The sequence below is a fragment of the Aquarana catesbeiana genome, linkage group LG05 (genome assembly GCF_042186555.1).
Source record: "Aquarana catesbeiana isolate 2022-GZ linkage group LG05, ASM4218655v1, whole genome shotgun sequence".
In the NCBI taxonomy this organism is placed as follows: Eukaryota; Metazoa; Chordata; class Amphibia; order Anura; family Ranidae; genus Aquarana; species Aquarana catesbeiana.
The window spans coordinates 306267753-306282642 of record NC_133328.1 but is presented as its reverse complement, the minus strand read 5'-3'; the positions used below and the strand labels follow the sequence as shown (position 1 = coordinate 306282642).

The window sequence follows — 14890 nt, the reverse complement described above, 5'->3', positions numbered from 1 at the left end:
GCCCCTATTTTTGGGGGACTTTTAAGGCACTTGAATTACAAAAATATATATGAAGAAGTGAAATGTGTAAAAACAGAAATTATTGGTACATCAACATATAAAAATTAGAGACATGGTTAACTAAGCTACTATTAGACCAACTGTGAAATGTATGAAAATGTGATGAATCTTCCTCCACCTGACGCATTTCAAAAAGTTCACGTCCCCGTCATCAGGAGTATGAGGAGTATCATATAGTCAATCAAGTGGTGTTGTATGTAGACATGCCATGTTTTAGTTAAAAACAAAGTTTGAAAGAATCTGTACTCTTGCCCATCATATTAAAGTGTGCAATATCATTATATTTCAGAGGCATAGAAGAGGAGAGAACACCACCTATTTGGAGGGAGCAGGTAGCACTGAGGCCTTAGAGAGCCAATCCCTGGCCTAATACAGGTCTGCAAAATGTAGTCCCCAATATGGATGACATATCAGGGCTTCTAGCTAGAGAGCCTCATAGGTGATGATATTTGTATATCCAGTCCTCAGGTCCAGATTCCAAGCAGGATATCTTCCCAAAGGTGAACTTATCCTTTAAAGCAAATACTTTTAAATTTTTCATGTGACAAAATTCTCCACTGTTAGAAAACAGACTAAGTTAATGTGGTTCTAACGCTCAAAATTTTTTTTACCTTAAAGCGTTTGTTAATCTACAAAAAAAAATGGATCTTGTCCCTTTAAAGCATGTTAACCAGCACAGTGCTTGTGCTGTGTAATTTGGCCCCCTGTATCACCTGAAATACCTGGCTGATCCTTGCAGTTTCTACCCTCCCCTCTGTAAACTGATCACGGTATATCACAGTTGCTGAGCCCTGACACCGTGGTCCGCCATCAGCAGCTCTGCTCTCCCTGTGTCTCGTGTGTCATCCTACTCCCCCCTCCCTGTCAGCTCATACCAGCTGGCTCTCTCCTCCCGGCTGATGTCGGGGGGAATCTCGTCCCCACCCGCTGCAGCTGTCAGACGGGAAAAGAGAGAGCCGATTGGCGCTCTGAAATGAGGTATAATTGGCTTTTTTTTTTAAATAAATCATACACACACAGGGGGACACAAGATTAGGAGACAGAGAGGATAGTATGGTAATGTCAGAGTGACTTAATAACCACTTTAATGCATTTCCTGCATTAGGGTAAAAAATGGTTAGGTAACATTACCCACCTTATAATTGAGCCCTCACTCAATCCATCGCTGTTCCCATGTGTAGCGGCTCTCCCCGGTCTCACAGGCTCCCCTGGCATCAGCCAAATCCTGTCTCAGAGTAGGGACGGGGCCAAGCCGCGCTGTTAGTGTCCATGGACGCAGCATGACTTGTGATCAAGCCCACAGGTGTGCCACAATAGGACTTGGCTTCCTATGGTGGAATACCATTAAAAGGAGGAGCCAGAGGGGGACCCCAGGTGGGGAGGAGGATCAGGGACGCTCTGTGCAATAGAATTGCAGGTAAGTATAACATGTTCATTTTATAAAAACTTTACAATCACTTTAAATATTAACCGCATGCAACGGTGTTCTCAGCTGTTCAACACAAACACTATAAAAATTAGTCAACCCCTGAAACATTGCACAGCTTAAATTAAGTAGCCCAACATTTTACAACACTACACAATTTTCAAAATTATAACAAATATGTACAAAACATAATATACCTGAGCGTGATGCTTTCTTTTCCAAGGAGCAAACAGTCTGGTCGTCTGATCTGTACCAACTGTTATGATAAATTCACCATCAGGATCCCATCTTAAACCTTGCACACTGTTGAAATGTCCAGATATTACAACCATGGGAATCCACTCATCCTAAAAAAACAAAAGTATACAAAACTGCTATTAACTGGTGCAATTGACCCGTGCTAAGTTACCGATAAATCAACAGGAATTATACTTTCACCGCAGCAATGTCCAGAAACACGTCATGTACACTGATAGTGATTTTATCAACAAAAATCTCCGGACCTCTATTATTAACTAGGTTTTGAGAAGCTGGGTTGCCTATAGCAACCAGTAAAAAAAAAAAAAAAACTTTCAAAACTGAGGCCTTCAGCATTTAGCCAATGAAAGCATAATGTTTCCACCTCCATGCTTGACTGTAAGGATTGTGTTCTTAGGGTCATAGTCAGCATTTTATTTCCTCCAAACACAGGGAGTCCCTCTCCTGAACAAGGGACATGTACAGTCATGCCAATGAACATCTAAATGATTCAGAGAAGGATTGGAAGAAAGTGCTGTGGTTAGAGAAGACCAAAATTGAGCTCTTTGGCATTAACTCGACTCGCCATGTTTGAAGGAATAAAAAATGCTGACTGACCCTAAGAAGACCATCCCTACAGTCAACCATGGAGGTAGAAACATGATGCTTTAGGGTAGTTTCTCTGCTAAAGGTACAGGGCGACTTTGCCACATTGAGGGGCCAATGGACCGGGTCATATATTGTAAAATATTGGATGAGAACCTTCTTCCCTCAGCCAGAACAATGAATATGGGTCATGAGTGGGTCTTCCAGCATGACAATGACAAAAAACATACTGCCAAGGCAACAAAGGAGTGGCTCAAGAAGAAGCACATTAAAGTGGATGTAAACCTGAAACATCAAAATTGAAATAGCCAGTCTACCTCACACAGCAAAGCAATAGAAGCCATCTGCCCCTAGTCTGGTCAGGAAAGGAGCAGCCAGTCATGTACAATCCTCTCCGTTTTTCTACAGTAAAGAAACCCAACACACAAAAAAAAAAAGTGTGTCGCCACCTCCCCTTTCCTGTGACTGACAGACTAATTAGGAGACTTATGCATGGGCATGAGAGAAGGGGCATGCGTCCCACAGCCAATCACAGATTGCTCCCGAAAGAGCTACAGCCTGAGGAGAGACACTGCCATGCTTATGTCTGCTAACGGAGGAGGGGGGGAGACATCATTGTCACCATTATCAACAGAGCCAAACAGCTTCACACAGATTTAACCCCACAGCTGCCAGGGGGAGAGTCAAGAAGGATACCGTTAACCCCCCAATAGATCGGCACTTTTACTGTGTAACTACTTCTTGAAAGTAGGGCATTACAGTAAATTTGCCCAGCCATCGAGGGGTTAATTGTATCCGCCTGCTCGGCTCTCTCCCTGGCAGCTGTGGGGTTAAATCTATGTGAAGCTGTTCGGCTCTGTTGACAATGATGACAGTGATGTCTCCCCTCTCCTCCTCCGTTAGCAGAGATAAGCACGGCAGTGACTGTGTACGGATTCATGACATTTGCTCTCCTGCTTTGAAAGTCTGCATGCCCCTATGCCTCAAATGGTGCCCAGTGTTGATGAGGAAAACTGATTTAACAGACTTCAGCTCAGCATTCAAGCTGAGCTAATGTGGTTGCCTGGGGAAGTGGGAGTGTACAGATGGGAGGGGAGTCCTATGATGCAAGAACTCTGCCTACCGAGTTCTGGCCTGTATACACGCCCACACACCAGCGTTTTTCAGAGGGCTGTGGCAGGCACAGGGATTCTAAAAATGCAGGTACAACGAATGTACTTTTGATCTTTAAAAAAAGGGCTAACACATGGTGTATGTATCTCTAATTGTTGAACATGGGGTTAACATCCACTTTAAGGTCATGGAGTGGCCTAGTCAGTCTCCAGACCTTAATCCTACAGAAAATTTATGGAGGGAGCTGAAACTTCCCAGTTGCCAGGAGACAGCCAAGAAACCTTAAGGGTTTAGAAAAGATCTGTAAAGAAGAGTGGACCAAAATCCCTCTTGAGATCTGTGCAAACCTGGTAACCAACTAAAATAAACGTCTTACCTTTGTGCTTGCCAACAAGGGTTTCTCCACCAAATACTAAGTCATGTTTTGCTTGGGGATAAAATAAATACTTTTTTACTCACTGAACTGCAACTTAATTTATAACATTTGTTGTATGCATTTTTTTTCTGGATTTTTTGGCTGATATTCTGTTTCTATCATTTAAAATACACCCATGATAAAAGCTTTAAGCAGTTTTGAATGGGAGAATAATGCATGTCACAGCGTGGCATGAGATTAGAATATGTTTAGGGTTTGAATAATTGCTACTTTCAATTCAGGGTTAAATTAACAGTAAAATTTAGGGGTGTGTTTGAGTTGAGGGTTATTTTTTTTAGGTGTTTGGGGGAAATTATATTCATTTCTGAATGACAGGATTTTTCAGATCTGCTTGTTACTCTGCAGAAAACTGAACTACTTTGTGCCAAGTGCCTGCTTCCAGAGATCCCATGCCAAAATCACTACTGCAAAAAGAAATGGACCACTGAGAAGCAATTTATTTATTCTGCAGTGTATGTTTTCTGTAGCAGCTGTCTGTGTTTGAAGTTTCAGTCACATACATTCTGTGCAGTCTAATACATGCTCCTCAAACAGACAAGAATCCAGTAAAAATATTCAACCCACCCAGGTCTACATAAAATTAGGATTTTTGACTTACCAGTAAAATACACCTCCCACTCTCTGCTAGCCTCAGATTTGTAGCAAGCAATAAGGAGACCATAAGAACAGAACTGGTTTTCTTTACTGTACTTCAAAAAAAATAATTTACAGGAAAGCCAAAAATCCAATTTTCTTAGCCACACAGTACAGGACACAGGACTTGTAGTCATAATCATTGGAACATCCAAATATAGTTCAAGTAGGGAGTAAACAACACAGCAATACAAGTCAACAGGCCGACAGAACAAACGTGGTCAAGACTTGTCAGACTCAGACAGAAGTTTGCAGCACCTTAAACCCAAAACTGGTTATAGAGAAGGCCAAACACCAACCTGGTAGAACGTAACAAATGCGTTAACAGAAGCCTGGGTGGTAGCCTTGCAAATCTGATAAAGATGCCCGATGCTTAAAAGCCCTTGATGCACTAACAGATCTGGTAGAACATGCCTTAAACTATAAAGCTCCAATGATAACTTGTCTGATCCACCTATCAACGGTAGAACGAGAAGCAGGGAGACATATGGGCTTGAAACCCTGAACAAAAGCTTTAACTATAAAGTGACAGGCCAAGGATCTCTGAAACAGAACTGTAAAGGCTGATATTTGTTCTTTGATGGTACTCAAAGCAAGGTGCTGATCCAGACCAACCAGGGGAAAGAACAGAATACAGTGCCTTGCAAAAGTATTCACCCCCCTTGGCTTTTTACCTATTTTGTTACATTACAGCCTTTAGTTCAATGTTCTTTTTTAATCTAAATTATATGTGATGGATCAGAACACAATTAGTCTAAGTTGGTGAATTAAAATTAGAAAAATATTTACATGAAACTATTTTTCAGAAATAAAAAACGGATAATTGGCATGTGCGTATGTATTCACCCCCTTTGTTATGAAGCCCATAAAAAGCTCTGGTGCAACCAATTACCGTCAGAAGTCACAATTAGTGAAATGATGTCCACCTGTGTGCAATCTAAGTGTCACGTGATCTATCATTACATATACACACCTTTTTGAAAGGCCCCAGAGGCTGCAACACCTAAGCAAGAGGCACCACCAACCAAACACTGCCATGAAGACCAAGGAACTCTCCAAACAAGTAAGGGACGAAGTTGTTGAGAAGTACAAGTCAGGGTTAGGTTATAAAAAAATATCCAAATCTTTGATGATCCCTAGGAGCACCATCAAATCTATCATAACCAAATGAAAAGAACTTGGCACAACAGCAAACCTGCCAAGAGATGGCCGCACACCAAAACTCATGGACTGGGCAAGGAGGGCATTAATCAGAGAGGCAGCACAGAGACCTAAGGTAACCCTGGAGGAGCTGCAGAGTTCCACAGCAGAGACTGGAGTATCTGTACATAGGACGCCAATAAGCCGTATGCTCCATAGAGTTGGGCTTTATGCCAGAGTGGCCAGAAGAAAGCCATTACTTTCAGCAAAAAACAAAATGGCACATTTTGAATTTGAGAAAAGGCATGTGGGAGACTCCCAAAATGTATGGAGGAGGGTGCTCTGGTCTGATGAGACTAAAATTGAACTTTTTGGCCATCAAAGAAAACGCTATGTCTGGCGCAAACCCAACACATCACCCAAAAAATACCATCCCCACAGTGAAACATGGTGGTGGCAGCATCATGCTGTGGGAATGTTTTTCAGCAGTTGGGACTGGGAAACTGGTCAGAGTTGAGGGAAAGATGGATGGTGCTAAATACAGGGATATTCTTGAGCAAAACCTGTACCACTGTGTGTGTGATTTGAGGCTAGGACAAAGGTTCAACTTCCAGCAGGACAATGCAAATACATTGCTAAAGCAACACTTGAGTGGTTTAAGGGGGAACATGTAAATGTGTTGGAATGGCCTAGTCAAAGCCCAGACCTCAATCCAATAGAAAATCTGTGGCCAGACTTAAAGATTGCTGTTCACAAGCGCAAACCATCCAACTTGAAGGAGCTAGAGCAGTTTTGCAAGGAGGAATGGGCAAAAAACCCAGTGGTAAGATGTGGCAAGCTCATAGAGACTTATCCAAAGCGACTTGGAGCTGTGATAGCCGCAAAAGGTGGATCTACAAAGTATTGACTCTAGGGGGTGAATAGTTATGTACATTGACTTTTTCTGTTAATTTGTCCTATTTGTGGTTTGCTTCACAATAAAAAAAAAAATTCAAAGTTCTGGGCATGTTCTGTAAATTAAATGATGCAAATTCTCAAACAATCCATGTTAATTCCAGGTTGTGAGGCAACAAAATACAAAAAATGCCAAGGGGGGGGGAATACTTTTGCAAGGCACTGTACATCCCACATAGGATACTTTCTAGGTTGAAAGTTCCTGGTCTCGCACCAAGCAAATTAGTCCCTCCAGGTCCAATGGTAGACTTTGCAAGAAGTCCATTTAATAGCCCACAAGAGTGTAGAAATGATTAAATCTGATAGGCCCCTTTTCTGAAGACCACGGCTCAAACCAGTCATGCCATTAAAGCCAGAAACTGTGAAGCATGATGGATCACTGGCTCTTGGGAGAGCAATTCGATGTGATGAGAAACACTGGAATACCCTCCATCTCAATCCTACAGAGCAGATGAGGAAGGAGCTGTAGAGAAGATCAGGCGGATTCCATGGCGTCACCAGGGCAGCCATTGAGTGTCCCTGGACCTGGCAACAAACCTGTCCAGTTTGTTTTTAACTCTGAATGGCAGAAGATCCATGCTCAACATCCCCCATCCCCCAACCTATGGTAAAGGTCTGGATGGAGAGCCATGTGCCAAGAGGAGTACCTAGAAAAGGATCCGGTATATATCAGCAACATTACTGGCCAGTCCTGTTTCATCGTCGCACTTGACAATGCTCATTGGTTGCAAAACATGCTGGGTGGGGCTTAGCTGGTGACATCATCATGCCAACCTATTCCGGAAGAAGGGCGCAGTGTTTTCTCTGGATGTGTATCTCTATGTTCATTGTGTAAGTAGCTCCTCAGCTGTGAAATAAAGCTTTATACTTTGGCGGTATTACACTAGGTTTTATTATTATTATTATTATTATACAGGATTCATATAGCGCCAACAGTTTACGTAGCGCTTTACAACTTGAGGGTAGACAGTACAAATACAATACACTTTGATACAGTAGGAATCAGAGGGCCCTGCTCCTTAGAGCTTACAATCTAAGAGGGAAGGTCAAGAGATACAAGAGGTAATAACTGTGGGTGATGTGCTGATTGAGAAGATAAATGTACAGTTGTTAGGTGGGGGCCAGATAGGCTTCTCTGAAGAGATGAGTTTTCAGGGATCGTCTGAAAGTGGATAAAGTAGGAGAAAATCGGACGGATTGGGGTAGAGCATTCCAGAAGATGGGGGAGGCTCTGGAGAAGTCCTGAAGGCGAGAATGGAATGAGGTGACAAGGGAGTTTGAGAGCAGGTGGTCTTGGGAGGAGCGAAGAGAACGATTAGGTTGGTATTTTGTGACTAGGTTAGGGATGTAGCTGGGGGCCAGGTTGTGGATGGCTTTGTAAGTTATAGTTAGTATCTTGAATTTAATTAGGTGACTGAGTGGCAGCCAATGGAGGGATTGGCAGAGGGATGTAGCAGACGCTGAGCGGTTTGTGAGGTGGATGAGCCTGGCAGCAGCGTTCATGACGGACTGAAGTGGGGATAGCCTATTTAGAGGTAAACCAATGGTTTGGCTACATTTAATTCTTTGGGAGGACAATTTAATCTTAAGTAGCATATTGTTAACCCCTGACGTGAGCCAATCAGAGGTCTGAAGGACACTGCTGATTTAAACAGGCGGTCTCCCAGGGGGCTTATTTATCTCCATCATATTGAAGATCATTTCTATCTGAGGCTTTTTGATCTGGTGGAGGAAGCATGTGGAAGAGCACCTGTTTTTCTTTGCACTTTTTGGAAGATTTCCATGTGGACTCTTTCACACTTTTTGCTAATCACTATGAACGTATATGTATACTTATATTTAACTGATTGTTCATATATATTTGATGGCAGGAATAACACAAATGTATTTATATTTTTTATTTACGTGATTCCTTTGAAATGTATGCACTAGCACTTTAAAGCAGGTTATGTCATTTATTTGATTTTTTGTATTCTGACAATGCTGCATCCTACTTTTTAAAAATTACACTAAGCTCAAAAATATTTTTTTCTATATATTTTCGAAAGATAATCAGTAAAATGAATCTAAGCTGTGCTCAGGTATTGGGGATCGTGGTACATCAAGACTACATTACTCAGTTTAGCCGATAAAAGTCATACTTACTTTCAGTTGCTTTGCATCCAAAAGACCAAAAAAGTATTTAAAAACCTTATAAGAAAAAAAATAAGATTTTGATCATACGTTCATCAGAGGAAAGCTCAGATGAACGACGGTGGTCTACGCAAAGCCTATTATTTATATATAGATAATAAGCACTTCCTGAACGTTGAACCCTGTTCGTAAATGATGCAAGCCGTTCACTGTAAAATACTACACACATTATTGCTTAATGCTTCAGTAAGTGTGACCTCAAATACAGTCCACAGTAGGCACTAATGGATTAGTGGTCGCACACGGCTCTTATTTGTTGACCACTTCCTTTCAAACACTTTCCTTTCTAAAATGTTGATCTCTATGCTAAAAAATACACTACATGTTTTATTCAAAAGCTGACATCTGCACAAAAAGCAAAGTTAAAACATATGCCTTAAGTAGAAAGCACCTTCGGTCCTTGCAATTAGACATGACGGAACCACGTTGTACATATTAGCATATCTTTGTCTCATTTCCAGCAGATGATGCGGTAATCAGCTTAAAGTGATCCGCAGTTTAAAAATCACAGAGCAAAAAATGCACCCTTTAGGAGGGCATTTTTAAGCCCTTTACTTTATCATGGGCAAACAGCATGGTGAAAGATGCAGGGCATACATAATGAAATGAACTGAGGCAGTGCTGTATATCAGCATCATGTCGCCTCAACAGCAGGCAGCTCATAAGTTTTATAAATAAAATAAAGAAGTGCCAGTTGGACTTCTGTTGCAATCAGCTCTAATGTGCTGCAATTCTGATTGCCATCTGCCCTGCACTGATTAGCATAGCATCCCCACAAAAAGATGATCATCTTAGCATAGAATAAATCACCAGTCGAGAGGGGAGGCTGAAATGTCCCTTTGTCTTGTAGTTTTAATAACTAATTAGGAGCACTTTGGTAGTGATTTTGCCAAGCTTCTGATTTCATGAGTCATACATACATATATTAGACAGTCCTTGGACTTGTAAATAAGTGTCATTTACAACTCTGCACATCTACTGCATTTAGAAATACATTTGAAGATTTTTAATCAATATATAACAGCATGAAGAACCAATGATAAAACTTGTTGCTCCAAACACCCCCTTGTCCTATGGCCACAGACAGATGCCCAACCAAAAGAATGGAGAGCACTTAAGCTCTTTTGCAGGTGAAACACATTGGAGCAGGAGGACGACAGGCAGAATGACACGCTGTGAACGTTTGTCACTGGATTAAAGTTGTTTTTAAAACATTGGTGATGTCATCAGTGTGTGGACTATTTTATTTTATTTTGGCAACACACAGCAGTTACTGTGTTTATTATTTTTTTTATATATATCTGCCCGAGAACAGGAAGAGAGCTTGCATTTAAACATTTTTAAGTTTTTTTTTTTTTTTTATTTCCAGCAAACAGGTGGAGCCCTGGTCCCCTTTTACATGTTCTCTAAGCAATCTTGGTGTGCTTTTTGGAAACAAAAAGGATTTTTTAGTTACCTGCAAGATCCTCTTGTTAGAGTACAGTGCAGGACACAGGATCTTATGCAAAAACATACACAAAAGGGTGCAAACGGTTAGTGCATTACCATTGAAACCATTTACTGAACACACACAACAGTGTTATAATCACAAAGTAGAAATAAAATAAAGCTGGTCTTAAGCCGCTTCAATTGATGAGGTGGGTGACTATTGACCCATGGTGGAAAAGCTTACGTGTTTCGGGGGACAGACCCCCTTTCTCAAAGCTTTTTTTGGTGGTAATGCAATAGGAGGCGTTTACGCCCTCTTGTGTATGTTTTTGCAGTGTTTGGAGGACCGCCCAGTCTAAAGAGGGCTGCATCGCTGAAACCATTTTCCTGCCATAGTCTTGTTTTTGGGGAAGTCCTTGGATTGAGTTCTGGATGGTGCTTTTTGGTTTTACACGATATTTCGATCAAAGTGTTAGAAGCAGTTACCTTCAGGATCAGGGTCAACCTTTTTGTAAATCCTTTCACTCCCAGATAGCTTCAGTTTTGTAGCAAGCTATAGGGAGATCACAAGTTTACTTGCAAGTAAAAAATCATATTTTCTAAACCGTACAGTACAGGACACAAAATTGTAACCTAGGTTCACACTGGTGCTGCTGCATAATCATACATTTTTCAGTTAATTTTTGTATTGTGTTTTGGAGGTGTTTTCATGCTTTTTATTATTTTTTTTTGTAGAAAGAGCAGATTGGTTGTTAACCACTTCACCCCCGGAAGGTTTTACCCCCTTCCTGACCAGGGAACTTTTTACAATTTGGCACTGTGCTGCTTTAAAGTACTTGTTTATTGGTTTTTAATATAAAGTTTTGACAGGCATTTTGCAAAAGGTACAACTTTTAGCACACTGGTAACTTAACCCCCGGTTTCCCTAACAGGGGGAAACTTAATAGAATGGCTTATCAAGATTACCATATGTGGACCACGAAGGGCCCAAAAGCAGTACGTTATAGTATTGCAAATGGTAGAAGGCATCCATTCACCATATTCACTCACACATACATACATGCAACCACCATTCAAACCTCACGCCCCCTCCCAGTCGGTCAGATTGAAGGGTCATGGGGCCACCAACAGAACGCCCAGCGATCTGCAGACACAATGACCTAAACAGAAGTTAGTTACCCACTACTGTTGGGAGAGCGGAGTGTAACTCCAAAAGGAATCAGGAATATCAAGCCAGGGTTGCCAGACATGAAAACATTTTTTGGGCAAGCCTTGCCATTATATACGAGTTTGAAGATGGGTACAACTTTATTCACTACGCGGTAAAAGGTTTGTATATCCGGAGCAGAGGCATCCTTCCATTGCAACAAAATTCATTTCCTGACGTAGAATAATAATATACGTACAAGAGTACGAGCATGAGTCCTGTGTACAAAGTCATTTAACACACCCAGTAGTCAAACTTCAGGAGTGTGAGGTAGAGGTAAATGTAAAGTGTTGTCAAAAAAGGAAAATAAGTCCTTCCAATATGCCGACAAAGCAGGACAGGACCAAAACATATGTAAGTACTCTGCGTCTGTAGACCCACACCTGGAACAGGATGCAGCAGAGCCAAAACCAATTAGGGCCAACCTGGCAGGAGTGTAATGCAACTGGTGTATGAATTTAAACTGTGTATATTGATCATTGGAACCAATAAGGTCCTGGAAGCAGATTTCAGAGGCCTCCTCGGACAGCCCAGGAATCGCGACCTCCCATTTCTGTTGAACAAGTTGGAAGGGGTTGACCCCAGCCGACTGGAGACGAGAGCAAACAGTCGTAACCAGTTTCTCAATATCTGGTTACGACAGTAGCACCTCCAGTGGTGATTCAGAGAGCTCCTGGGTTAAACACGCAAACTGTTCCCAGATGGCATGACGCAACAAAAGATATTTGAAAAATAATTTATTAGTCACTCCGCACTGAGCCTTAAACTTCTCAAAGGAAGCAAATACGTTGTTAACAAAAATGTGAGAGGCATAGGTGACACCAAGTCGTGTCCACCACAGGGAGTCCGAGTGGCCCAGGAGCTCTGAGAAATTGGGATTGTGCCAAGGGAACTTTTTGTCAGTCTAGCCACGTACAGGACCCCGAAAACCAAGCACCGCCTTCAGGCTTTCTAACGGCGTAAATTTTTGATTTCACTCCTTACTACCTACCACAGTTTCAGGGGCCATGAAATGCACAGATAGCAAACCCCCCCCCCCCCAAATGACCCCATAGTGGAAAGTCGACACCCCAAGTTATTTGCAGAGAGGCATGTTGAGTATTTTTCTCGCTTTTTGTGACAAAGTTTTGAAAATTTAAAAAATTAAAAAAAAAAAAAAAAAAAAAAAAAAAAAGGGTCATGTACACATGTGATTGGTTTTCAAGTCTCACACGTGTGGTATCCCCGTACTTAGGAGAAGCAGCAGAATGTATTTTGGGGTGTAATTTCACATATGCCCATGGCATGTTTGAGCAATATATCATTTAGTGACAACTTTGTGGGGAAAAAAAAAAATTGTAAATTTTCCCAAAACTTGTGGCAACATATAAAATATTCCATGGACTCAACATGCCTATCAGCAAATAGCTTGGGGTGTCTACTTTACAAAAAGGGGTCATTTGGGAGGGTTTTGAACTTTCCTGGCATTTTATGCACAACATTAGAAGCTTATGCCACACATCACCCACTCTAACCACTTGAAGACAAAGCCCTTTCTGACACTTTGTTTACATGAAAAAATGTTTTTTTTTTTTTTGCTAGAAAATTACTCTGAACCACCAAACATTATATATATTTGTTAAAAGTAAAGGCCCTACAGATTAAAATGGTGGGTGTTGCAATTTTTTTTTTTCACACAGTATTTGCGCAGCGATTTTTCAAAAGCAATTTTTTTGGAAAAAAAAACACTTTTTTGAATTTGAATGCACTAAAACACACTATATTGCCCAAATGTTTGGTACATATAAATGATGATCTTATGCTGAGTGTATAGATACCAAACAAGACATTCTTTAAAAGTACGCACAACCGTGCAGCGGCGACAAACTACATACATTTTTAAAAGCCTTTACAGGTTACCAATTTAGATTTACAGTGGTCTACTGCTAAAACTACTGCCCTCGATCTGACGTTAGTGGTGATACCTCACATGCATGGTGCAATTGCTGTTTACATATGACACAAGACCGACGCTTGCGTTCGCCTTTGCGCGTGAGCACAGGGGTGCCTTTTTTTGTTTTTTTTTTTGCTTTTTAATTTTATTTTTATATTGTTGCTTTCATTTTTTTTAATAGTTTTTATTGTTATCACACAGAATGTAAATATCCCCTATGATAGCAATAGGTAATGACAGGTACTCTTTTAAAAAAAAAATGAGGTCTATTAGACTCTAGATCGCTCCTCTGCCCTCAAAGCATCTGACAACACCAAGATCGGTGTGATAAGTAGCTTTCCAAATGGCGCTGTTTATATCCGGCGAAACCGAAGTCATGAAATGCTCGTAGCTTCCGGTTTCTTAGGCCATAGAGACGATTGGAGTCATTCCGGTCTCTGATCAGCTCTATGGTCAGCTGGCGGAACCACCAGCTGCATCATCAGGTTCTCCGGTGGAACAGGAGAGCCTGAGAAAACCATGAAAGACGGCGGGAGGGGGGAACGTTCCCCTCTCACTGCTTGTAAAAGCAGTCTATTGGCTAAATAGTCGCTAGGATTGCTTTTACATGAAAGCCAACTGCTGGCTGAAAAGAACGATTCCAAGATGATACCTAAACATGCAGGCATCATTCTGGTGTAACCACTCAAAGTCCAACAACATACCAGTACATTGCTGGTCCTTGTTGGGCATATATTGTAATATTCTTTTTTTACATGCAGCCTGTGGGTTGAACGAAAAAAGAGATTGATCGGTGTATGCCCCTCATTGGAATACCACCCTGCATCCTCCCTCTTCTAATGATGGACATACAGGCACTTTTTTTTGTCTTTTAACTGTGGTGATGAAATGACCTCCTACAACACTGGAGTCACATTTGCCCAAATCTCTTTTCTTTTTTTAACTGTGGTGGTGAAATCACCTCCTAAAGAGCGAGAGTGACTGATTTACTTATTGTGAGAGCAAACGTGGTTGCTGTCAAGATAAATCAGAGCTGCAGCTAAATGGCGTACCTGAAAAGAAAATAATGGTTAAAAATAAAACACAGTAAACAGTAAAGTATAGAAGTATTACCTGGAAAGCAAACATGATAAAACATAGTAACAATAAAACATTGCAGTTAAGCATAAAATACAGTAAAAAACAGCAGAACCATAGAGAATAGAGAGAGAGAACAATAAAATGACAACTATTTTTGACTTTTTAATTTTTTTTTACACTTTTATTTGTAACTGTAACGGTTCCAGGTTCGGGTCTCTCAAAATGCGATGGCATCTTTGGAGACCCTGTGAAAGTGTGCCCTAGTCTGTGCAGTGCTGTATCCTATGCTAATACTCCACTAGTGTGTGATAGCATTCAAAACATTCACCGATGCAAAGACCAGGTTGGCCAGGACAGGAGGGACAATAACAGCGGGTGTCGCACCTATATCCCGTTTCCTACAGACACAACATTTTCTTTGAGGTGATCGTTGGGTAGGGGTAC

The 14890-nt window shown here is 41.2% G+C and overlaps 1 protein-coding gene across 1 annotated transcript in view; it reads right to left on the bottom strand.

The window, feature by feature from the left end:
• Positions 1-14890, bottom strand: part of ELP2 (elongator acetyltransferase complex subunit 2) — a 357175-nt gene that overhangs the window by 184989 nt on the left and 157296 nt on the right. Inside the window, exon 12 of the mRNA XM_073630833.1 lies at positions 1684-1833. Within this exon, the coding sequence (XP_073486934.1) occupies positions 1684-1833 (150 nt within the window). The remainder of the gene's footprint in view (positions 1-1683; positions 1834-14890) is intronic.